The sequence below is a fragment of the Lutjanus erythropterus genome, chromosome 7 (assembly GCF_056507025.1).
Source record: "Lutjanus erythropterus isolate fLutEry1 chromosome 7, fLutEry1.hap2, whole genome shotgun sequence".
Classification (NCBI taxonomy): Eukaryota; Metazoa; Chordata; class Actinopteri; order Lutjaniformes; family Lutjanidae; genus Lutjanus; species Lutjanus erythropterus.
The window spans coordinates 13,965,870-13,992,626 of record NC_139323.1 but is presented as its reverse complement, the minus strand read 5'-3'; the positions used below and the strand labels follow the sequence as shown (position 1 = coordinate 13,992,626).

Here is a 26,757-nt window from a genome sequence, read left to right as displayed (position 1 = left end):
GTTGTGGGTCTGTATGCTTTAAATAGATAGTTTAGATAGTTTGGATTATTTGGAGTGGAGTCATGAAAGGTACTATAGAGGTCGGCACGCCCCAGGTTTGAAGAAGCGGAGAGGAGTACCAGCATGGAAGTTAATCAATGAACTGCTATGGACAGAGACGGCAACAAAAGGTATGTTAGCCACTTAAAAAAGGTCCACTTTATTTTTCCAATAACCTTTTCTAACTGGAAACGTTACACAAGCCAAATTATTAGCTCTCTTCAACCAAACTCCACAGGCGAAATCAGTCATTTTACCTCACAGAATACATGAGCTGTTCATCTTCCACTGCCTTGATCTGGTTGATTGTTTGTGTTATTGAGTGATTTTGGTGAATCTGAACTATCCTTTGAAACATTGAAAGTCACACAATAACATGAACAAAATAACAGATTGAAGTTAAGGTAGACTAGCAATCAGTAAAATTACTGATTTTGCCAATGGGATTTGGTCGGTTTGGAAAGAGTGATAGGTGGCTTGAATAATGGCAAGGTAATGCAGTGAAAATATTCTAAATATAGCATACACTTAAATCGATGCTGTTTTTCTTAAGTGGACTATTTTTAAGTGGCTAAAAATGTTTTGCTGCTGTTCCTGTCTCCAGCAGTTCATTGCTTAGCTTCCCCTCTGGTGTCCCTCTCCAGTTCTCCTTCAAATAATCCAAACTATCCCTTTAACGTCAGGTGGATGACCCATAGGGTGTCATTGATAAGTAAGTGCTCACTGATCCCAATCAGCTCACCCCTGTCCCCTCCTCAAAGCACTGAGAGCAAATATGTTTAAGGTCACTTGAGTGCTCACTGGTTGGAGGGGTTGAGGGAGGGAATTTTTCCCTTAACTGAATAAAGGTGAGACATTTGGCTCTTCGACAAGGTCTACTTGGAGGTAGTGGCAGGCACGCTGATGGAAAGCGCCCGGCGTGGGGCGTTTGAGACTTGCCGCTGCTGGGACAAGAAGGATTGGGCGGGGGACACCATGGAGGAGGTGCAGCCACCGAGACGTGATTCAATTGCCAGCTTCTGAAAGTTCAGACTCTGAGGATGAAGAACGACAGATCTGAAGTGTAAGCTGGGTGTCAGTAATAAAAGGCAGGATGTAAATCAGAAAATTTGCCTGCATTTCAGTTTCAGTTTACCTTGTTGTACCATGCTGTAACAATGAGCTTCTCTTCATACTCTCTCAGTCTGGCCTGTTCACACTGACGCTGCAGAGGCAAATCAATCAAATATGAGTTTCAGACAATACAGGCAAAACATTGTTTTTTATGCACCGGCCAATTTAGAGATTTTGGCTGTTTTGCTTCCTTAACATGTCTTCTTTGAGACTAGTTATAACAGATCAGATTTCTGAACAAAAAAAAGTTTTGATGTAACCAGCTGGGGAAGCTTCATGGTGATATCTAACAGTTAAATTTTTTACCCTATTCATCCACAGTGCCTTGCATTAAGCTTGAAAACCAGTTCTTTCAAAAATAAAACTGTATACTCACATCAAAGATGCTCAAACAATGAATGAGTCAAAAGGCAGATTTACCTCCAGGTTGAGTATCTGCTTGTCCCGATCTGCTAACTGGTTTCTCAGAGACTGGATCTCAGCAGTGGCTGGATTTAACTTAGGATCCAGCGCTCGAATCACCTGCATGCAGGAAAAGAAAAAGAAAAAATCTGAATGCACAAGTCAGATCAAACTACTGGACCTCATGTTTTCAAAACCAGAATAAAATACAAAGATAAAAAAAAATTACACATTTATCACTCACATTGCGAGCTTTCTCCAGGTACATTTTGTATCTCTCTTCCATGGCTCTCATGTCATCATCCTTCTTCTTCAGAGCGGCCATCAGTTCATCCAACTTCAAGGCTTACATAGGCAAGGAAGAAATAATGAGGTTTTAAAATTAGTCTTATTGTGCTGTAGCATATTAATGCAGCACTGCACACAAGGTTACACTTTTTTTTTTTCTTTTTAAACCTTGGAATCATTATCACAACAGTATACAGTCATCTTTAGTTTGATACCATTACAGAGTTATCCAACTTTCCAGCATTTTACAGTATAAAATAGAACACAAAACTAAATCATGGGAGTTTTTTTTCACTTAGGATAATGAAAAATACATATTAATATACATATTTAAATTACAGAAGCAAATTTAAAAAAGAGCTTTTTGGGGAAATATACATTTCCACTTTTCCCAAATTTCCTCAAATTTATTGTCCTGAAGCCTCATGGAGAAGGTGCTTCTTTCTATTCTATACATGTCATAAATAAAATTGTACCAGTCTTCTGTAAATGGGGTTTCTGGCTCAGGCCATTACCTTGTAATTGCTTTTCTAGCAGCTACACTCAGAATACCAAGTAGCAAGTATTTTGTTTAAATATTGATAGTTACAAAGTTACATTTCACACCGCTAAGATTTCAGTAGTCATGTCATATTGGAAAATTCTTACTTACAAGTTTGAGTGTTGTCAGGCTGAAGGTCCTCCAGCAGCTCTTTCTTCTTCATGATCTCGTCCTGAGCCTCATTCAGCTGGACCCTGAGGACACAAAGGCTGTTTCTTTACCTCCCTCTACTGGAGGCCACACTACATATATCACGTGTGTCACATATATATCACATATGTCAAGTTTTAGCCAAGAATTGACCCGTGATTCATACTTACATGTGTGCATCAAGTTTACGCTTCAGGTTTGACTGGGTAAAATAAAGATAAAATTTAGAAGTTTTCACAAACAGTACAAAGATGATCTTTTTTGCAAAACAAACATTTTAAAAAACATGATTTCCTTTCATAATGCATGCCAGCACAAAGTCTAAACAGTTTAATAAGATTAACTGTGTGGGTCATTTCCTCTGTATTGCTGCCAGTACTCCTGGCTCACTCACATCATCAGGTTTGGCTGCCTGACTCTGCAGAGCTCTCTGGAGGTCCTCGACCTGCTGCTGCAGCTCACTGATCCGCTCTCGACTCAGTCTGCAGATTGATCGTGATGAATAGGATGGAAACATTACAAAAAGATATATTAAAAAAAAGGAATTAACAAATATATAGTATCAACAGCCGATGACTGTGAAGGAAAAGAAACTGAAAGAGAAATTAGCTCTGTTAACCTGTTTTCAGTGTCCAGTTCACTGCGGGTCTTATGTGCCTCCTCCAGCTGAGCCTGCAGGGCAGCGATCTTCTCCCTCTCATACTCTTCCTGCTGCACTCTCAGCATTTTGTTCTCATGCTGCAGCCTGATGAACTTTTCTCTGAAGAATCACACAAACAAAAAGCAGCGTTCACACATACCACACTGGGGGGAGAAAGTAAAGTAAGTCCACACTATCAGAAGCAGCGTCTATTACCTGTACTCAGCAGGTATTAATTCAGCTGCCAGGTTATCATGGCTGGGGCTGCTAGAAGGAAGCATCCCTGCATGAAATAAAGTAATGTGCACATCAGAATAACAAAGTGACGAGTGGCTAGGCAGTGTCATCAGTGTCATTACTGTCAGATGTGACTATCAAGTGAGGTACCTGCTTGGGAGAGCTGGTGCTGTTGAGCCTGAGTGCATCGCAGCTCCTCGTTGATCTCCTTCAGAGACTCTCTCTCGATGATGATCCTCTAATGGAGGGGAGAGGTTTTAAACGGTTCACATGTTAGTGAAGGATGTTAACCGCAGTGAAGGCCTGCCAGAGCAAAAAGTATTTTTTGACACATTTCAGAAGCTGCCACACCTCTTTCTCCTTCATCACAGTCTCGTGCTTCTCTTCTAACTTCTTCATCTCAAAGGCCAGATTGTCCGCTCTTCTTGTCTCCTCAGACAACTTCCTGTGCAGCTCCTGGACCTGACAGACAGCACATGAAAATACAAGTGAAAAAAATGAAACAATAGTGACAAATACTATTTTTCTAATAAATGACATTAAGTATAATCACTACAATATTTCTGCTGTTCAGCCTAAAGACATCAAGTCTGTACTGAACGAGATTTATAACCGGTCAGTTTTATTTTTAGTTTAGTTTCCCTTTAATATCACTCACCTGTCTCTTGTACGTCTCAAGCTGTGCGCGGGCAGCATTGGCCTTGCGCAGTTCTTCCTCCAGGCTAACGGTGTTGTGCATGTAGGTCATGTTATTCTCCTCCAGCAGCTTCATTTGCCTCTTCAGATCACCGAGATTCTCCAGTTTACGTTTGTATGTTTCCACCGAGGCCTCCAGCATCACCACCCGATCTGAGCAGCTCCTACAGGACATGGGTAGAAAAAAAAAATAGAAATATTAATGAATAGCTGTGACACAAAACGTACCAGGAAGAAGAAATTCTAATCCCTCAATAAATAGTCATTAGAGCCATTTTTCAACAAAAATAAGCTGATTCTATCATCAGAATCAATTAAGTCAGAGCAGTCAAAATAAATCATAACATTAGGCTCATTCAAGATGAACTGCGCCTGGAAAGCAGATGAGATCGGGCAGCAGGGGGCGTTGAGAAAAAGCTGCAGTCAAGTTGGTCAGTTTTCAGCAGCCTTCAAAGAATATACAGGAAGTCACAGAAATATCTACATCCTGTTAGATCCATCTGTGGGCTACCTGTAGTATGCAGACCACATTCAGACTGCTATTGTCAGAAGAATCTACGTTCTTGATCGCTGATTAAGTTGAAGCAGAGAGAGACCACGATTTTTCCACGATTCTTTGTTCTTTTTATGTTTTCCTTGTAAAGCACTTTGCAAAAGCTCGTTTTGTTCTATATAAATAAATTTAATTATTAATATCATCATCAGCAACCACACAAGATATGTTCGTTTATAGGTAAACCCTTCATTGCACATATTACAATTACAGAAAATTAGGATCTTCTACAAAACCTGGTGTTTGTGGTCAAAAATAATAGCTTATTAGCTGACAGACATTTCCCATCATGTCCTGGGTGTTGTAGTTGATTGAGAGCAGCAGGGCCTGGCTCTAAGAACTGTGACCACCCTGATTCTGTGAAGCTGTTGTAGCCTACGTGTGCATGATGTCATATCAAGTCGTGATGAAGTTGGACACAGATCTAATCTCGCGAGATTTGTGTTCGTCATTTCTACTAAAATAATCAAACTCGCGCGATCTTTCGCGGGTCTAGGGTTCCCTTCTAGACACGACCCTCTCTGTCTCTCTGTCAAACTACAGACAGCAGACTGTCTGTAAACAGCACGATGTTAAACTCTGCAGTGTTTTACACAAAGACTTTATTTGTGTGGACACCCAGGTTTGGTTTAGCACCAATTTTGTCATTTCTATTTTTTAATCAGTCCGAGAGGACGACGGTATCAGTGATTGATTAGTGATCAGTCTGCCCTCCTCTCCTCCCTCACCTGTTCACTCTGCTGTGAGAAGATCTGAAAGTTTCTCACAGAGAAACACAGACTCTCCTGTTTTACATATAGGCCTCCTTATACAGTTGTTTAATTTTATAAGTGCATCTGGTTGGTGTCGATGTCATTAACCATCACGTTATAATAAACTCCGTCATTAACAACAGTCTCCTCCACACGCAGCTTCTCTGCAGTTGGTCTGTGTGTTTCCTGATCAGATAAACCAGCGCCGGAAAGACGAGAAAAGTTGCGCCAGTTAAAATAGAAGCGCCCCGTCAAAATTTAAATCTCTTAATAATTTATTGGTTATAGGTCCGGGTCCGTATAGGACGGCGTGTGGGTCCGGACTCGGACCGCGGTTTGGGGACCCCTGCTCTAAACTCATATATTCTGACATGTATACATAATATAACAGGTCGTGTTTACTTAAAACACCAATTATGTACTAAAGGATTAAAATCTTCCTTACGCTTCCTCTTTGCCAGATGGTTAGCCATGCTTGCTGAAAAAGGGGTGCGTACTGTAGTCTACATTAAATGATGTGGAACACTGTCATTGGCTTACAGGCATCCAATCAAATCGATTTGTGCATTTGGGTGGAGTCAGACGACAGTAAACATTGATCTAAACTTCCTATATAAGTTATGCACATCGGAATGGATGAGGGATCTGAACAGGGTGGGTTATTTACTTTATGTTGAAATATTACATTGTGTGTTGATGTTGTTTCTCATTTGTATGCAGATTATTGTTCCAGTCAAACAGCTAATCAGTTAATTTTGGTTCTGATTAAGGGAAGAATCTGTTAATATTGTCTTGCCTTTGTTTTTGTTTTTTTGTTTTTCTTTACAGTATATGACTCATTTAATTTATGTGGTCTGCACTCTAATTTAAAGAAATATACTTCACCGGGTTCCAATTAACCTGTTGCTCACAGACACAAACCTCAAAACATCAAGTTCATCTTTAAGAGCTCGAGATTCTTCTGCCAGGCTTGTGAGCTCATCATTACGGTGCTGAACCTCAATCAGCTGCTTCTCCAGCTCTTCACAGTGGATCCGGTAGTCATCCTTAGCAGCCTCCAGCCTAAAATATGTAAATATGCATAACTGCTCAGACATTTACAACTATAGCGAGGTTGCTGCAGTTGAACAGCTGCATTTAAACAGAAAGTGACGCACCTGAAGTTCTCCTCCTGCAGCGTCTCTAACTGTTGCTGCAGCTGGCTGTGTTTTCTCCCTGAGGGTGTGCTTGGGTCGTCGAATGTGTCCAGCTGATTGGCTCGGTCTGTTAAGACATCATTCTCAGCCAATAAGCTGTTCCGTTCCTCTTGAAGAACAGCCACCTGTCAGGGTACGGTAAAGTTTAGACCCAGCAGCGCAAGTGATACAATTTTCTATAAAGGTGACTTAAATGAACAAACAAAAAATGTCAGCAAGGAGAATTTGTGATGATAAGTCGCTTTGGTCAATTATTTCATGCAAAGCAGCAAAGTCATATCTGAGCATCAGAAAACACACCCAGTCCATTATAGAGAGCTCTCCTCCTCTCCCAGCTATTAAAGCAAACAGTGCAGTTAATCCATGCTGGAAGCAGGGCACAGACAAAGTGCACTTTAAGCAAACATGTTAATACATGGTTAGTTAGGTTTTCTTCTCACCCATCATTTCCCTCATGTGTACTTTTAACCACCAAACACTGGACTGTTAGTCTGCGATTAACTTGTCATTGTTTAAAAGTTCTGCAGACAACATGACTACAAACACCTAATAAATCCAACCTGTAGGATTAGTGTCTAATATTACAAACTACACATTTAAATCAGGCTTGGGCTACACAGTTAAAGGTAGAATATGGAGGGTTTGTTGGTTGTTGTTTGTAAACACAGTGTTCAATGTTAGCCCCTCCTCTCCAGCTCAACAAGCAAAAGAGCTGGAGACCGGATGAAGCAAAGGAACGGTTTTAGCAAAAACAAAGAAATAAAATGTCATTTTCTGATATTTAACAGTTGTTACGTTCTAAAGTATATATAAACACTCCCACATCTCTGCATCATGGTAGATTTTGTGCAAGTGCAGCCAAAATAGACCTTTATAGTTTTTTTTAGTGCTGTGTCTGCATGCAGTGTAGCTCTCTTTGCAGCTCTCACAGTAAAAGAGCAGAGGAGAGACAGAGACAGACATCACAATACAGCAAAATTATTAAATTCCAAATTTTCCATGGTGATGCATTACAAAGAACACAACTTTTCACACTTATAAAATAAACTTTTGTGACAAATTTTGTTGCCTTCATGTTCAGTTTGCATTAGATTAGTCAACAAAATTTTGTAAAATGACAACAAGATAAAATGATCATCATCATAATAAGAAATAAAGGGACAGGTCACCCCAAAATAAAAAATACATATTTTCCCTCTGGCCAGTAGTGCTACTTACCCATCAAGTTTGTTTTCATGTGAGTTGTTGAGATTTAGAGATATCGGCTGTAGAGATGGCTGCCCTCTCTTGAAAAAACATGTAATGAGAAAGTTCTCGCCTTGTAGTGCTCAGTGCCCAAAACACATTAACAAATCTCAACAGCAATGTCTCTTTACAGATATCATGGCCCAGTTACTCTAGAAAATCCACACACCTTGTTGTGAGCACTTTGGTGTAGGAACTACTTTCTTTCGGCAGCAGAATCTACAAGAACTACTTTCTTTCTACTAGAAAAGACTGTAGTTGTGAGACTGCCCATTATATTTGAGAGAAGACAGACATCTCTAGTCAGTAAATCACACCACTACAATCTAGATGGATAAATAGGCCAAAGGAAAAATATGTATTTTTGATTTTGGGTTCCCTTTAAACTGAAAGTTCATGAAGAACAATATTGAATTACTGCCAAGGCCCATCTTTAACTTTGTCGTATTTTCCTACAAACTATGTTACAACTCTTTCATAGACCATTACAAAATAATGTGATGTTGCTTTTACCAAAATAAGGCTACAAAATGGTTATTTTGTTAGATAGATGTTCCAGAGTGAATTACTGGAATAACAACACAAAATATTAAACACACATTGTGTGACTTGTCTGGAACAGAATCCTGATTGAGCCATCTGTTAGCCGAGTTAGAGTTAACATTCGAGCAGCTGGTTTAGATGGGTTTAGTTTTGCCGGATGGTCAGCCATGTTCGACTTACCTCGCTGCAGCGAGAGATGAGCAAGATTGGTGACAGAACAAATCAATCTGTCGAGAGTCCAGTTGAACAGTGATCAGTGCCTGTGCTAAACTTAGGGTGCCTACACAGTGCTGAGTGAGGCCTTTAGCAGTGGCAGAGCATGGGCTGGCTGCCACAGCGGAGCCCAGACTGTGAGCCCACAGTCTTTCTGCCACAGCAGCTCCAGACAATAGAGCTGAGCATTACAGCGAATTACACAACTCCTGTTTATACTGTACCACAGGCATGCATGTGTCTGTGTGTGTGTGTCTGTGTGTGTGTGTGTGTGGACATGGAGATTTGAATATCAGCAGAAGGCACTGAGGCTAGGCAGCTCTAAAGAATCATGTTCATGTATATTTTTCTGGAGACGTACTCAAGTATGGGCGAATCAGGTCTAGACTCACCTGTATGTCGAGCTCTTGACAGCGCTGAGCTAATGCTTCCTTCTCTGATAGAAGTTCAGTGAGGTCCTCAAGGGCTTTTTTCAACTGGACACATGAAGGAGAAGCGCAATTAACTAACACATGCATTCACAGAAATTATAGACTGGTCCTACTGCAACACTCAGATCAGAAGGCCTGTTCTTCAACAGTCACCTCCTCTTTGTGGATGGTCATATTTAGGGATTCACGATTTGTTAACAAAAATAATAATCATATTGCAATTATTCTGACAGATATTGCTATTGCGATATGAAAATTCATGCATCACTAATTTCATTTTCACTGGAAAAAAAATTAAATCATGATGATGTTATATTTGTAGGCCAGGATGTCTGTGCAAAACTACAGTGCTTCCTTATAATGCTGTTTTATCACACATTCTTCTTCATCAAAACTGTGTAGGTTCTGCAATTTGGATATTGCGCTTGGCCATACTGCCATTTCAATATTTCAATTCAGAGACAGTAAGATCTCCCAGTTGGGAGTCTGTTGTAATAACACTGACCTGCTGCTCCAAGTCCCCTGACAGTTCTGCACCAAATGGGGCCACGGTCTCTTTACTCATGAGCTGAGGAGGAAAAATGTCACTGGATTTATGGATTACACAGACTCACTCATAAAAGCTGCAAAGCCTCAACCTATTTCTTTCCTGAACACAGGCAGACCCTCTGCCCTCCCTCACCAACTACTGCTGCTTTAGTCCCTTTGAGACACTTTGAGACAAGTCAAAGTTACTCAAAAATTCTAAAAACTACTCTGACAAGCTTTTCTGGATGTTTTTAATATATCTTCAATCTGTGTGAGAGAGATAGTTAGTACTAGGATGGACTGACCTCTTGAATGGCTGTCATCACAACGTGCTGGACAGACTCCTCCAGGGTCATGATGATCTGAATATATTCTGGAAATAGAGTGAGAGGGAGATTCATCGACACACATCGACTGAATCGTTTATTATTTTTCAGTATGCGTGTCCCACTTCCAAATGTAACACTGCTGTCATTGATTTCCCAGCCAGGGTGCCTGATGGGCCCTGCCTTTGTCAATGGCTTGGCAGGGCAATAATTAAACATTGTTCAACTTAACCTAACTGGATTTGCATGGGACAATTCTCTTTCTATCTACACTGTATGTAGTGTAGTACATGCATATGGCAAACATTTGAGTATCTGAATATGTATGCACAGATTGGGTGTAACAGAAGCAGGCACATACCTTGTTTACGCTCACATCTGACAGCACAGCCCAGTATGAGCTGCAGCAGCCTCCCCAGCTCCACAGGGTCTGAGTGCTCTGCCGCCAGGGCCAAATCTGGCAAGGGGAAGTCTGAGATCTCCTGGGCTAAGACCTGATGGTACAGAGACACAAGTAACAGTGACCACATTTACATGTGCAAAAACAAAAAATATCCAAGTCTTTCATAATGTGCATTTTCTCAGTACACTAGATTCATGTCCAAAGAATGCCTTAATTGGATGTTATGCTGCATTACGAATATCCAAACTGAATACGCTGTAAAGCTTTAATTGGGTCTGAGAAGTTGAGCCTGACAAGACCCAAGCTCGACAAAATTCTGTCTGAAACCAACCCAGACCTGACCCTCATTAGCATCTTTCAGCCCAAACCCTATTACAGCAAGACATTTTTCATCCTTTTTTTTCTTCTCCTCTCTCTCTCTAAGGGTTAGGGTTATCCAACAGAGCATCTACGTGCAAGAGAGAGGGCCAGCATGCTGTGCTGCGCTGCCTGCCCTGCAAGTCTGCAACAGACCTGACTATGATCACACTTTGTTTGTAGTGAAGATGCATCATACAAAATAATAATAATTAGACCAAACAGTTGGAGTTGGCAGTGACAGTGACAATACACACACATACAATATATATATGTATGTGTGTGTGTGTGTGTGTGTGTGTGTGTGTGTGTGTGTGTGTGGAAAATAAGGTCCAACTCAATCCCGAGCTCTAATATGCAATTTACATGACCTGTATCAAATTCAGAATATTGTCAATTTCTGAATATTGTCATATTCTGCATAACAGTAGAAATTCATGTGCATGTAAAAGTAGTCAGTGAATGAAGTCGCAGCGATCTTAAAAGTTCAACCTGTAAACATTTCTGATTGTAGAGATTTGCTACAACTAAGCGGATTGACGGATAAAATATTTCAAGCATGTGTTGATTTGGCTGAATGGATATAAAACATAGCTGGGCTTCAGTGCTTCATGTTATTTTGTCCAGGCTTCAGCTGCTTGATGCTTGTTTTCATCTCAGCTGCATGCAAGGCTCCTGAGGCTTTGTGCTACATAAACAGTAGCATCAACAACTCCCACAAGAATCGCATGAGTCCAATTCACATACAGCAGGTGCCTCTCCCACACACCTGACAACTGTGCAAACATGAGGAGATTGGTGTGTGCACAGCCATGACCTACCTCATTATAATAACTAATCACCATCTGAAGGATCTTCTTCAGGTTGTTCATCTGAAAACACACACGAAATAATGAAATATTATGACCACAGTAATTAACCAAAACTTATTAACAACGGTTTCATTTAAAGCATAATTTATGTTCATGCAATGACAAAATTTTGATGTTTCAAGTGTATACAAGTGATAATAAACCTTTTTCACAGCAGACATTTTGACTTGTCATTGTAGAAAAAGTTTGTATCCTTAATGATGGCTCTCCACTAATGTATTTAGCCACTTAAAGTGATTCACGTTATTTTTGGGTGGACCTTTTTTCTTAAAGTGTACGCTACACGCACACACGCATGCACATATATATGTATGTCAAAATGTCTTCTGTGAAAAAGGTCTATTAGGGAGGAAAACAAAGTCACAGCCAAACAGAGGGAGAGAGAATGGCATGCAATATTTTTTTCTAAATTGCCCTCACGTTACATTTAGCTGACATATTTGGACAAACATACATCTCACATTACACATTTCACCAGAGGAGTCAGAGCGCGGGGTCAGGGTGTGGGGCTAAGCCAGGAGCAGCACCCCTGGGGTAAGCAGGCAAGAGGTCAGTGTCAAGGACAGTTTAGCAGGGTTAAAGCTAACAGAGGATTTGGCACACGGGGGGTGGGGGTCAGCAAAATATGAGGAGAGAAGTCACAAAGGACAGAGAGGTTTCAGGGAAGACAGCACTGCTCTGTACCTTCAGTCTCCAGTTATCCTCAACATCTGTTTTGATACGAGTGAGCCATACGTCAGTGAACCAAGCTGGGTCTCTACAGCACACATATAACATATATCAGACACACAGAGACAAACAATAGTTCATCTACACATGACTTTTAAACCAATTGTATGCCATTCAAGTTCAAAATTTTCTTGATAATATTAAATGTTGCAGTTTACTTTCTCTCAGAGCTAGTTATTTCCTACATTACATAGAATTACATTAATCCTGAGTAAACTGTTGTGTTCTTTCATTCAGCTGTGTTACACATTCAGGTGGCGAGTAAAAGCAACAGTAAACCTAGATTGAGATTTTCCATAACACAGCGTGCCCTTCTATTTAATTTATCTAAAGAAAAATCTACAACTGCGTCTCTTTAACCATCTACTGTAACTCTCCCTGGGAAAATGTAAACATAGGCTTTTTCAGTCTACATGCTGTAAATCGTTTCATCTGATTTCAAGGAGAATCTGACCTGGTGGCAAAGTGAGACTGTTTCATAACCAGTTAAAAACTCCTTGTAGTGTGTTTAAGTCACGTCCTCCAGTATTTGGCAAAGAGAAGAGTCTGTTAATAAACCCTTGAAAACAGGGGTGTTTTTCATTCAGCTGTACATGGAGGTAGAGAGTAACATGAGTGATAGTAAACTTAGAGTGTGCATGTGGCACGTGACATGAATTATTTGAGCCAAACCAAACTGGCTGTAAATAAATGATGAAATCTGCAGAGTAGCCAGATATCATGATGAATGGGCCAGATCTGGACAACCTGCAGTAAGTGTTGTTTTCCAGTGTGTGTGTTTGTGTACTCTCACATTTGATGTAGTGCCTGTGATATTGCTGCTCCAGTGGTCAGATCCTCCACTGTTCTGCAGGGTGCAGCAGTGTTGAAGGTCTGCAGCTGAGGGGCAGAAAACAGAGAATCGTCATGAGCATGGACCAACGATCGAGTCAAGGAAACAAAACATTAGGGAGGTGGCAGCATGCAAACACACACTGCATTAATCAAGCTTCTCCTGAGATGTTGTACCTGCACTCAAACTGCTACGAGGGAAAAACAGCTTATAGTGAGAGGACATGAATGCACTGATGATTAGTAGAATGACAGATTGGACTGCAGACAGTAGTGGCAAAAACACACCAACAGCCAGGCAAAGACAAAGACTTCCCTGCTTAACTTAAGTGAAGATATGAATAATTAAAGTAGCAGCCTTGGTGTAAGGTGAATTCTCCTGGGCGAATAACATTTTCCTCTAAACAAGAACTGTCCAACTGTGTCCTGTGCACATTCCCATTCCTATCTAAGGGCTACTGGTTTGGGACTCGCTCCCACTAATCACTTGGGACTTTGTTGAGACTGCAGGTAAGTCAGATTTGTTTCAAATCAGACCTTTAAGACAGACTGTTTTTACTGTTATCTCCAAATTATCACATCCGATTTGTGTATCCAGACATCACAAGCATATCTGCATGGGTAGCTGTGGTACAACAGTACAACATAGGTGTCAGTAAGTACATATGCTGGTGACGTGACTTTCCAACAGGAAAGCACTCCACTACAGTACATTTATGACAGCTTTAGTTACACCCCCCTTTTATTTATTCAGGGGAGTGTCACTGCGAGCAATTCAGTGGTGGTAGTGAAGGAGGAGCAAGTGCTCTTTCAGTGTCCCCACTCATTCTGCCAGTCTGCAAACTGAACCAGCAATTCTGAAGGCCACCGTTTTCCTCTAGTTAAATCTGGATTCAGATTGTTGATACAAAATAGAAATAAACCAATAAATTGTCATACTGTTCTAGATTAAGCTACCCAACAGTATTTGGTCACACCTTTACCAGGTCAGATTAGTGACACTTACACATGAATGCATAACCTATTATGATCTGGTAATTAAATTAAATTAAATTAATCATTTTGCATTTCTATGATAATACTTGTATGCTTCCAGTTACATAAGATTTAAAATGCTTACTTGTAATGGAACATTTACACTAGTAGAGGAAGAAATATTCAGATTGCTTACATTAATAAAAGTTCTAATACCACACTGTGAGAATACTCCACTACAAGTATTATCAGCAAAGGGAGGTGGGCTATATATTCCTTCTTCAGTTAAATGCCCCTATCATTGCTTTACTATTTTATATGATGTTTTTGGATTAATATTACTGGTGCATTAATGCATGTTACTTTTTACTGTTGTACATGTTTAGATTGAGCTCATTTTAATGCATCATCTTATATACGATTTCTATATATATAGTGTCGCTGTCCTGTGAGAACCACACATCTCTAAGAAGCCAACATATCATGAGCTCAGAAAAAAGAGCCCTGTTGTCAGCTTTGTGACAATTAAGGTTGTCAAAATTATCAACATTTAAATACTTTTACAACACTACATGTTTTAAACAATACAGTATCCTTTAATTATAATATTGAAAGTATTCAATCTATAAAAAAAGATCTTGTGTTCATTGAAGACCTCAGTTCAGTTCAGACTTTATTGTCCTGCCTGCCATTTGACTGACAGCATAGCAAAACCACAGTGTTCAGTGACTTATTCCTGTAACAGCACTGCATACAAAACAGGTTGTTCATTCACTTTAAAAGGAAAAGTGGTCCTATTTAGGGTTCGAAAGTAATACTTACTCCTTCAGTCTGTCATGAAAAATTTAAATACACAAAATCTGGAGATGCATGATGGTAAAGGTGTAAAAAACTAGCGGTAACTACAGCTATAAGACAAATGAAGTGGTGTATAAAGCATAACATTTGTCTCTGGGATGTGTGCAGTTTTTCTATGAAGCTGCATAAAATATAAATACTCAAGTACTGTACAACCACCGTGAATTTGTACTTAAGTACAGTACTTGATCAGATTACTTTCCATCATTGATTTTTACTCTGCTGTTACTACTTTTACTTAAGTAAACGATTCTAATACTGCTATTGGGCATTTTGTTTCCTTCTGTTTGGACACAAGGGAGTTTTAGGCAGGACACCCTGCCAGGCAAACATCTAACCTATTACTTAGTGAAATTGTTGTTCAACAAGGTAATTGGTGTGGCTTAGATACAGCCGCAGGATTAAAGATGTCAGATGAACCTCACACGAGATCTAATTAACAAACCTCCCAGCCTCTTACTGACTTGCTAACCCAAAACAGCCAACAAAACGTGGATTCAGACCCACGAAGAAGAACAGGTGCAGCTCCGGTAGCTAGCTTGGTCTCTCAAGTGAATGGGGGTGGTTAACTGTTGCTGGTGTTAGCTACATTTAATCAGTTACATAATGTTAATAACAAAAGATCCAAAGAGCCCCATTCCACAAATATCTCCTTGATAATAGGATTAACACGCTAAACTTGGCGAGGACCGACCAAACTGTACGATATTGTGTGTCTTTGCTGCAGCTAGCTAAGTGTTAACTTTACATTTATTAGCCTGCAGTGCCAGCGGCTCCTCACCTAACGCAGCTACATGTCGTACTGTGTCGCTACAGAGCCTCTGCATATGAAATGAATAACAGCTGCAGCTGAAGCTAATCCCCGTTAATTACATTAATGTAGCCCACAACGGTTGTCGTTAGACTAACTGAATACCGTCTGCTCTCGTTCATATTTGCCTCGTTTTCTCTCAGCTGGTGAAGAGTGTTTTCGCTGACACCCCCACCCCCACCACCTACAAACAGGTAAGAGAAAACGCTTTAACGGTTTCCTTGTATCCGGGCGAGACATTCACACAACGCCAAGCAGCAAAAACTCACCCATACTATGAGGCTCTCGGTCAGTGCCGTTTTATTCTCGTCCATTTGTTCCTTTTCAAAATATTTTCCACCTGTCAGCAAAGCTCTTCCGCTCCTTTCCTCTGCATTTGACCTCACCTGCTGCCAAGAGGTAAATCTCTAACGACCAATACGTAGAGTGGCGCACCACGATGGTCGTTCCGCCATAAAAACAACGTAAAATGTACGCGAATGGCGCAGTTTCTTAGTTCTTTGACGTTCACTTTGCTTGCAGGCTCGGGTTGAGGTGAAGTGAGGGATACAAGCCGGAGCCAATCAGTGTTGAGCTCTCTGAAGATTGATGGGTGTTAAACCGCGCTGTAGCCAATCAGAGAGCGGGATCTGCGATTTACTTACGCCCACATTTTATGTACAAAATCAAAACATTTAGGATCAAATTCGCTCCCCTCAGTATCGTTGAGAAAATCCAGCATAAGGAATTATGAGTATGAAGACTTTTATTTGTATTAATATATAAAACGCATTAAAATATAACAATCTTATATAATAAAATTATCTATAAAATGATACAATGTACTGTATATGTAATTATTTATTGTTATAACTAGTGTTTATCTATTTATATTATAAATATTTAGAATATTAAAATATAAAAAATATATTTATCATTATAATGAGTACTATGTCATGAAGGAAAGATTACTTTATGTTATATAACTCAATCTGCCGTAAATACTGTATAAACAGACTTGTCTCTCCCCACTGATATTGTCATCTTACATTTAGATAACAGAATTATAATAGGCCTACTGTATTACAGCACTGGGACTTATAAGACCTTTTGAAGTCATGGCTGCTTCATTTCAGAAGCTACCAAGTTGAACAAAAAGTAGCAAACATGACAAAAGCCCAGAACATCTACATAGCAAACATCTATGAACTATTTTACAAAATGTTATGCTCACAGCACTTTACTTCTGATTACAAGACAAATGAGGGTATAGGGTTAGGGAGTTCTTTGGCCTCAACTTGTCTGCCAACAACACAGGTAAAACACTTGCTCAACTGACATGAAATCTTAATTGCATTTGTTTCATGTTTGACTATGTGACCTATTATAAAAGACTATGTAACTTCACCCTATAGCCAAGAGAGAGGTGATCCTGCACAGCTAGTTATGCTGGTAATGCTTGGAGCTGAAACTTGAATAGAACTGAAATGTTGATCCCTTTTAGTCCCATTTTATTGGCTATATTAACCAGAAATACAGTCTTTCCTGTAATCAGGCTACTCTCAGGCAGCAACTAAAAGCTTGTCAACATGCCAACCCTTCTGTGATGGTAAATCATTTCTCGTGAATACAATAAAGCCTCCTCACGTTATCCACGTATATATGTCACGTGAGGGTGTGTGCTGTTGAAATCCAAAGGCTACAGTGTGTTGCCAGTTCTGACTGCTTATCCAAGATAACAGATCTCACATGTGTCACCTGCTTCCTGATATGGAAAATTACAAACAAAGATGAGACGTGTCACATGCACATGTAGTCTTATTACATATTTCATTTGAATTTGGTTGAATGTTATTAATGATTTATGTATGCGATTTTCAGCACAAAACAACAACACAACAGTATATAACCCCCACATGTATGACTGAATAAATGAAATAAAAGAAAACATTTGGTAAAATGAGGAAGTAACAATACAACCACAAAAAATAAAGATCTAGAAGAGTGCACTTAGTAAAGTGCAGATAACCACCAGGCAACACATGATGAAGCACCTACTGCAATGTCACAACTACAGACAAATGCAGGTAACCAGCAGAGATTTGCACAGTTCCACCAAAATTAACCTGATCCCACATACGTTGTCCAGAGCTGAAGATTTCAAACTGAAGCAGTTATTGATCACTTCTGGCCACCAGTGGCTAATATAGAAGAGTGATAAGTCAGCTGTTGATGGTCGTATTAAACAAGCACAGAAGCTAAGCAATGAACTATTGTGGACGGGGTTGGCAAATAACGGTCCACCTAAAACTAGATTATATGTGTCTCCACCTCTCAGTCAAGCTGCAGTTTACATCAGTGTCTGTCCAGACTCATATATGTTGTGTGTGTGTATATATATATATGTGTGTGTGTGAATTCATGACTTGTATCCATAGATGTGTTTACCAATTAGTTAATTAGTTGATCACACATGCACACACACATGAAAGCGATTGCATGATCCCCACCGAGAGTAAACAAAAAATAGACAAAAAAAAAAAAATTAACTTAAGGCATTCTGACATCATTCTTTAGAGTGGACTGCTAGATGATCACTGAGCATCGTAAAATCGGTGTGTATGTGACCTGAAACTGGACTTTACCCACGTGGCCTGCAGGAGCGTCCTCTGTCCTGTGTTTAACTGTCAGTAGGTGAGCACCTCTGTTTTATCTCCGCCTCTCTGAGACCCTGACCCCCACTGACTGATGACTGCTATTTTTAGATGACCAGATCCCCCCTGACTGCCTCTCTTCAACATCTATCTGAGGTGAAGGGCCTGTGTAAATATTTGCAGTGGCTGCCATTTAAGTATGTGAACATTACCAAATCATCACTCAATGCCAGATACTTTAAGGGTTTTTTTTTTCTTTCTTTCCTTATTGCTCCGTTTGGTCAACACTTTACATTACGCTTTAAAGAATTAAAGTAACAGCTGAGAAATTCTGTAGCACAGGCCTGCTTTTTGTTGTTGGTTTGGTTATCTTCAGCTGAGGTGCCTCTTCACAGCTTTCAGTGTTAGTGTCACTGACATTCACACAAATTTCACAACCAACAGTTTATGGCAAAAGTAGAGTTATGTGAAGCAGGGTTGTCACAGAGTAAACTTTGGGTAAATGATTGGTGGGGTCAAATCTGGCCTACTTACACACAGCGTGAGAGGGATCTTTTTGTCTTTGATCTGGTGGAAAGTCATGTGATCCAAACACTTTGCCTCTGGCCAGACTGAAGGAGCACTTTTAAGATGTAATGACCAATGCTTTCATTAAAACTTGTTCACAGTCTATTATAATGTTTCATAATGTGTTCTTAAGGAGCAGTACGGATGTGTATTGTACTGCTGTGCTTTATTGATTTGACTTCATTACCGCTTCCTATAAGCAGGAGGGCTGAGACACCAGCTGATATTGGAGGCTGTAGTTGATTATTAACATGCAGCTCTAATTTATTTTGAACAGTGATGCTGTCAGGCAGCATTTCACTTCCTTCTAGGAGACGGTAACTACCTGTCAGCTCCTGTTTCTGGCTCAAACATGCACCCGTACCACAGCTCTCAGTCCAGGTGAGTCTCATTTTATTAATAATAATCTTAATAATCTTTACTTATAGCACTTTTCTAAGCCCATGTTACAAAGTGCTTCACACAGGGAAGCCACTTCATAATAAGCAGATCATGAAAACAGTTTCCAAGCAAATAAATAAAACTTGCTAAAGGACAGCTAATTGAAAATAAAGTAAAATAAAATTAAATTAAATTGATAAAACCAGCAAAGGAAAAGTCAGTAAGATCCAAGCAAATAAATCAGATAAAACCAGTAAAGGACAGAACATGAAAATCAAGCAAATGCTCTTGGGAAAGGCTCTCTTATAAAAGTAAAAGTATGGTTTTGGTTTATGTTGTGTGGTGTAACAACACGTATGAAGATAATTTAGTTTTAATAGTTTAATTAATTTGTGCCTGGATAATGCATTTCAAAAATCTTTTGATATTTGAAAAGAAGCCATCCTGTCATCATATCACATCATTCAGTTTCATTTATTAAAAGTTTGACAAGGCAGGGTACAGCTACATAAAAACAGCTTTTAAACAGAGAATACTGAAATGCATCAAACATAACATCTGTTAATATCCTATGAGGAAGCATTAAATCAAGTGCATAAACCCAAAAATAAATATGTCAATCTCACAGACACTATGGAGCAACCTACATCATAAACAAAAGCATAAAATCTAAAACATAATCCCTAAAATTATCATACCTAGATAAGTCCTCTGTTGAATGCTTACTTTGGAAATTAGCTGGCATCAAATAATCGTGATTAAAATATACAGTTAATGTGGACAGCTCTTAAAAGTGACAAAATACATTGATTGCTGTTGGCATAAAGGAATTTGCAAATGCATTTATAGTAATAATTCATGTAAATGTGATAAAGAATTCATCTGTCTGGAAATTTTTGGTATAGGTTCTATGAAAGTGCTGGAAAAGTGCTTAAATTTTAGTCTTAAATTTGACCATACCATTGTGTTTTCATCTCATGACACTCTCCATCCAGCTCCATCTGAAAACAATCTTAGCTGAAAGAGTGTAATGTGACATGTCAGACTGATTTCTGATCACTCGTTATATTAAATATGAAGTTAATCATGTTTTTTTACCAGCTCAAACCATAAAAAATGTTTGATCCTGTGAAATATATGCATGAGTGATGTTTTTTCTGAAGTATTAATCATTTATTTATCTGTTTAATAATTGACTTAACTTCATAAACTGATTACTGTAATCACTGCAAACGTAATTTGTTGATAAAGGCCTGGTTGTATTTGAGTATTTACATTATATTTTACATTAGAAGTTTTAACTTTCCATCCAAAAAATGAATCTTACAAATACATTACATTACATGCAGGGTAATCTTTAAAATCATTTAGTTAAATGACTTTCCTAAAGTTCTTGTGGATGCAACGTGTTCATTTTAATCTATCAGCCTGCTGCAGTCAGAGCATCAGCAGCATCTGTCATCCTCAAACAGAGAAGCGTACAATCGGTCTTATCTCACAAATCGTTGGTTCTGTGTCAGTATCTCCTCACAGGCAGATTTAACACGTGTTTATCATTGTTGGTGTGTTGTGTCATGTTGCAGACTGGACCGTCTCCCCTCTGAAGGTCCAGCAGGTCACAGTCACCCCGGGTCATCCAGGTCTCTGGTGTTCACACCCGACCAGTCAGCATCGACGTGTACGAGTTGCCACAAGGTGAGACTTCTTACTCGCTCACTCACACACAGCCAGCACAGATAAAGATGATGTTTTCTTCAGTCCTGAACTGTTGACATTTCCTCCAAGCAAAATTGAGATTTTTGAGAAGATGTGGGAAATTTACCAGATGAAACAAATAACATTTTCCTTGAGATTCCAGAAAGCTACATTTTTTTTCAAAGGTGGAGCTCTGCCATCACTATACTGTAATACAGTGAAGTGATCTGAATAATGCCACACTCACCCGTCACACATTCACACACAACTCTCTCCCCTGACCCCCAAGTTCCCTTTTTTCCACTTCTTCTATTTTGTAATAATAATAATAATGATGATGATGATAATATTTTTTTTAATAATTTCTGATTCTGTAATACTTTAGGCTGAGGTGAACTTTTGTTTTTATTTTTTGTTTTTATTATGGTAAAATTATGCTAAAATCTATCAACTAGAGCCTGACTGACGCTGGACTTTTGGGGCTGATGCCAGTATTAGGAGTAAAAAAAAAAAAATCAGATATATCAGCCAACATTCTTTCAGAATATAATATATAGAAAATGGGATATAAACATGAGCAGACGTTTTTTGCAATAGTCCTCGAATGTATTGTACAGGACTTTTATTGTCCAAAATGATATTAGGGCACTGAAACAGTAAACTTTAAACAGTATTTTTTAATAATTATTAATAAGTTAAAATAAAATAAAAAATGCACAAATAGAACCAAACCTGAATTAAGAAAATGAATATACGTAAAATGTTTCCTATAAAGTTGACAAATAAAAACAATCTGCATTATGTTCTGTTAAAAAAAATATTTTATTATCAGCGTCTAATGAACAACATGCATATCGATACTGATGTACCTGTGATAGGCCAGTTTTGGACAGATAATATGGGTTGACCGTTATAGAATAGAAAAAAAAGAGCAGACTAAAATGTGAATGTGATTGCATGATTTGCTGAAACTGAAATAAAAGCTCAGTAAGAACATAAAAGAGATATTTCCAACAGAAAATGACGACAGGAAGCGTGCAGGCAGTAAACATCATTATCACTGTAAGGCACTCCTGCATGATGATGATGATTATTATTATTGCTGTTATTAGGGTCACAGTCTGGTGGAGAGGGCTGCTGCCAAACAAATGATAATAATCTCACTGTTTACATGTATAATCCTAGAGCTAACCGAAAGTTCCCGAGCATGAACTGTTTATCTATTATAATATCTGTTATGAGGGGTCAAGGACTTTAGGCTTTTTTTAACATTAGTTTTTTTGGATGTGTGAGAGCTCTTTCCCTGCTTTGAATTTTCTTCCTTCTCCCTCCTTTTTTCATTTTTCCTATTTACTTCTTCCTGTTTTTCACCGCTTAATGTTTGCCTCTCTTTTCCTCTCATCTCTTCAGGAATCAACACAGTTGTGTGCGTCCCCAAGCCGAGACTGGCACTGTCCAGTCTGCCTGCAGACGGCCAGCTTCCCCGTCCAGACCAACTGTGGCCATTTGTTCTGTGGTACGAGACTCAACGGTCTCCCTCAAACACACAAACTGACCATTTTCATGGCTAAAAGTGTCAGAGCAGACGAGTTTTGATCTTTCATTCATGCGTTAGTTCACTCTGTAATTTATGAGACTGAATTAATCAGTTTTTCATTCACTCTCACACTTGCGCACTTGTTACATCATATGTCATTCATTGGCTGATCAGCGTAGCATCAGCGAGCTGCAGCCGCACACCTCGCGTCCTGAGGCCTTTCTGTTTCGGCTTTCAATAATTAACTGTCTGTTGCCATGGTTTTTTAACTCTGCCTCTCACCTGACAGCTTCACTCACATTAGTCTTCCAACAGGTGTACAGTTATATAAGATGCAGTGTCGAGAGTCGCCTAAAACACACAGTCATTTAAAATGTTCACAGATGTGCAGAGGTGAACCGAAAATGCAATTTAAAAAGTCAACAGTTCCAAAATTCCTGCTGCGCGACTACCCTTTTTAGCAAAGTACTAGACAGGGTTTATAGTGACATGTGATAATATGACTCGATAATATGACTAGATGACTAATATGACTAGATGTGTTTCCTACAGGTAGCTGGACAACTGCCTCTCACACCCAAATATTACATGAGGCAAGGCACATACTGTGTGCAAGGGAACATGAAATATGTTTTGGATTAAAATTGAGAAAAAAGAAAGACAGAAAAAGGAACAAATGGTGCTGCAATCCAAAGCATGAGCCCTACACCCTCAAAAATCTACTTTTCAAAATAATAGTCTTTTCCTGGCTAGAAAATGCTAATATTTATCAGAATAAAAACCCATCTGTACTGCTATGGTAGAGAGAAGTCTTCAGAATAAACACGAAAAACTGCGTGTTCATGGTTGTAAAGTAGTAAACTCCAGTTAAATGCAAGGTGTTGCACTGGGCTTACTTAAGGCACACTCGCACTGAGCCAAGGACATAGTTAAAAAGCCTTTATTAGTTAAGACATATCAAGGTTACAGTTCCAGAAGGAAGACACCGACTGGTTTCCAACCAGTCACTTTCATTTACCAAATGATTTATACGTATTTATGATACTGTGTTAAGAGCAGTGTATATGTATATGTGTATAAATTTTTTTATGACTAGCATGTGTTTTTATGATTTGTGTCTCTCTTATTATCCCTTGTTCATAATACTCAGAATTAATACATTTTTGCTATGTGATTTATTGGCAGTTCAGTCAAACAAAGGATACTCCAAGTATTCAATTTGTAAGATTAATCATAACTGAAACACAGCATAAGAAAGTAGCATTTTAAAGTGATAGTTCACCCAAAAATGAAATTTCACTCAATATCTACTCACCCTTGTGCTGATGTGAGGATGGGTGAAGATCTCCAGTTCAGAAAACACTCCCAGAGCTTCAGTGGATATTATTGGCCTGATGTTGGCTCAGCACGGTTATATTGTCTATATTGGTTTCAGTGGATACATTTTTCGATATATTTTTAAAGAAAAAAAATACAGATTCCTCTTTTTAAGTTTGAGAAGCAACATTTAATGTATGTTTGATCTTTGTTCTTAGCTTAAGTTGTTCTGTTTCTGTTTAGTTATAGATATTTAGAATTTTTAGTTTGCTGTTTGAATAGAGATTATCGGCCAGTGTGTTCATATGTTATATAACTTTTTCAAATGTACCCTAAACATTTACAACTAAAATGCAGCTGCAGCTATTAAATCCATAAAAGCATCATTTTATATCTACTTTAGTATTTAATTAATAATTTAAATGAATACATCAGTTAATTTGAAAAGCAGAATTCTCAGGAAAGATGATTTTGTTGATTACCGTAACTGATCACCATTCAGCTGGAATCTAAAGCAGAGTAAAAGTAGAGATTAATGATTTCTGTGGTTTTTGATTGTGCAGCTCCCTGTCTGATCGCCTACTGGAGACATGGCTCCTGGTTGGACGCGATCAGCTGTCCTCTCTGCAGACAGAAGGTACAGTACGCAGGACCAGATGACAGCACAGTCTGAACAGTCGGCTCAGAAATGAGTGTGAATGTGGATTAACAATGTTTCTGATCCTCCAGGTCAGTGTGCTGTGTAATCTATTCAATGAGAGTCGATCGGATCTCCAGTCAAAGGAAGTTCTCGGGGAAATCACAGACTACAACAAACGTTATTCTGGAGCCCCGCGAAGGGTCAGTACGCTGTCAAACCCTCAGACATAACATCAAACAGCACACACACTTCTTTTTAGCCTTAAACAGACTACAGGAGTTTTAACTGGTTTTGAAACAGTCACAGTTTAATACTGATGCCTCTATATGACCTACATAACTTAATCAGAGCATTTGCGAGATATATAGTTATTCTTAATGCCTGCCACCAGATCAGAGTCTACTTGAAATCAGATATGATTTACAGCATGCAAACCAGAAGAATCTGTGATTACTTTTTCCCAGGCAGGGTTACAATGAGTTGCACATTACCTAGTTAAAAAGAAGCAGCACTTTTGTCCACAGGGAGCCTCTTAAATCAACAAAATCTGAAAGTTACTTGTAATTTCCACCTTGTTCCACCTTGTGTCTCTTATTAGCAGGGTCGGGTCAGATCGTTTTGAAATTTAGTTACTTACTGTATACGTAAATAAATAAATTACAAGGCAGTCACTGAAGTCGGAGTTCAGTGACTTTATGTTTTTATATTTATTTTCAGAGCAATGGGCTTTTGTTTTCAGGATAACAGGCTCAGCTTTACATTGATAGTCAACTGACAGTTATAAACAACTGATCAACTTACAGTGTGGGACTGATCATTGTTTGTTATTGTCAAAATATAATGTTGCGCTCTCTGAAGCCTATCTGAGTTTTGAGTCTGGTGAGGAGAGGGCATGGGGAAACAACTTGCTTCAACCATAGATCGTATATTGAATAAGGACCTATTTAATATACCACTTATGGCTCCAACAATCATTTGGACTGCAGAACTCATTTTTCAATGCTAGGGTCTTACATATTTCTCCTTTAAGTCACCGTTAACAAACCTGGCAACCTAAAGTAGTCTTTGACGTGCAACTACAATATGATAATTATACACTTTTTCAAATGCAATCTGGGCTGATCACACATGCTCATTTTTGTAATCTGATTACACAATTCCGATTAAATGTAAACCATTACTTCTACTTGCCACCCTTCTAATTAGACATTAAGTCTTTCCACTGTACTTTTCCCAGTGTCTGGTTGTGTAAAAGTATCAGGAAGTGCAAGTTTCCCTTACAGGTGGAATGTAAGATCAGATTATATCATTGGAAAGATGAGAATTCCTTCACTGTTCCCTCGGATAATAGCTTTGGTAACAGGAATACCACTTATGCAACCTTGGGGATTTATTGTCCTGTTCAACCACCATTTCCAGACAATAGAGGTGTCTGGTAAACACACCTCGCAATGACACACCTTGTTGTCCTACTTTGGAAGAGCATTTCTTTCTCTGACGTGTCTTCTTCTCTTTTGCACACTGACCCGTTCAGGTGACAGACTACCTGTGTGACGCACCCCTCCTCCTGCAGTTACTGGCCCGAGGCTTGGGCACCATGGGAGGACTGGTGTGGCTGTTTTTCTTCAGGGTTGCCCTGTGCTGTGTGGGGACTGTGGTGTCCATCTCCTCCCCTCCTCCTCTGGAGCCTGTCTCCTCGTCAGAAAGCGCCCTGGAAACAGACCCCTCCCTCTGCGGCCTGCTGGGGGTCCTGGATGACCTGGTGGTGGTCATCCTGCTCCTCATCTGCGTTATCAACATCAACCAGCAAATGGCGCCAGAGAGACAAGGACATGCTGCGAACGCTACAACCTCCCAAGGAGTAATGGGAAGTTCACTGTAGACAGTAGTGTCAGTACAAGCTGTTTGACAAGGACTTTGATTGGATTTCTTCCTTCTGGCTGCAGCTGGTTGGATTAGTGGCTGCATAAATATTGACAACAGCCCAGTGTGCAGCAGTGGAGATGTTAGACACGTCTGAGCCTCTCAAACTGTGGTCTCAGACTACAGGCCTATTTGTCAAGTGCTTACAGAGCTTATGCAAGCGGGATATCTATAATATATTGTCTTGCAGTGTGCTGGTTCAGCTGTGGTCACAAATCCCTCTTTACATTCCTGAGGCCTAGAATGTTTGGTTGAGAGATATTTAATCCATGTGAAACAGGTAAAATCATCAGTGTCCATTAAATTAAAAAGAAAATAATAGTAAATAAAAAAAA

The 26,757-nt window shown here is 39.3% G+C and overlaps 2 protein-coding genes across 2 annotated transcripts; one reads left to right on the top strand and one right to left on the bottom strand.

Moving 5' to 3' along the window:
- Positions 1-464: 464 nt before the first annotated feature.
- hook1 (hook microtubule-tethering protein 1) lies at positions 465-16,242 on the bottom strand. The gene is made up of 22 exons (XM_084722832.1): positions 15,999-16,242; positions 13,048-13,133; positions 12,210-12,282; positions 11,475-11,525; positions 10,255-10,387; positions 9,873-9,940; positions 9,545-9,607; positions 9,001-9,084; positions 6,569-6,732; positions 6,333-6,473; positions 4,069-4,270; positions 3,762-3,872; positions 3,561-3,648; positions 3,390-3,456; positions 3,153-3,293; positions 2,928-3,015; positions 2,704-2,735; positions 2,495-2,577; positions 1,799-1,899; positions 1,573-1,674; positions 1,175-1,243; positions 465-1,073 (listed from the first exon to the last, which is right to left on the bottom strand). Exons 1-22 carry the CDS (start codon positions 16,041-16,043, stop codon positions 915-917), a joined length of 2,151 nt encoding a protein of 716 aa, XP_084578958.1. The 5' UTR covers positions 16,044-16,242; the 3' UTR covers positions 465-914.
- On the top strand, positions 15,616-26,757 carry LOC146323731 (E3 ubiquitin-protein ligase RNF170). The gene is made up of 7 exons (XM_084722831.1): positions 15,616-15,923; positions 19,207-19,310; positions 20,894-21,005; positions 22,416-22,521; positions 24,423-24,496; positions 24,589-24,699; positions 26,034-26,757. The coding sequence occupies exons 2-7, from the start codon at positions 19,282-19,284 to the stop codon at positions 26,379-26,381; spliced, it is 780 nt and encodes a 259-aa protein (XP_084578957.1). The 5' UTR covers positions 15,616-15,923; positions 19,207-19,281; the 3' UTR covers positions 26,382-26,757.

Bases quoted from the DNA above. Each gene is read 5' to 3' on its own strand.
- hook1 (XM_084722832.1), bottom strand. From the start codon at position 16,043: ATGGACGAGAATAAAACGGCACTGACCGAGAGCCTCATAGTATGG. The intron at 3,016-3,152 runs GTTAACAGAGCT...ATCAATCTGCAG, and splicing joins GAACTGGACACTGAAAACAG to ACTGAGTCGAGAGCGGATCA. The intron at 1,675-1,798 runs GTGAGTGATAAA...TCCTGCATGCAG, and splicing joins ACCTGGAGAAAGCTCGCAAT to GTGATTCGAGCGCTGGATCC.
- LOC146323731 (XM_084722831.1), top strand. From the start codon at position 19,282: ATGCACCCGTACCACAGCTCTCAGTCCAG. The intron at 21,006-22,415 runs GTGAGACTTCTT...TCATCTCTTCAG, and splicing joins CGTGTACGAGTTGCCACAAG to GAATCAACACAGTTGTGTGC. The intron at 24,700-26,033 runs GTCAGTACGCTG...TGACCCGTTCAG, and splicing joins ATTCTGGAGCCCCGCGAAGG to GTGACAGACTACCTGTGTGA.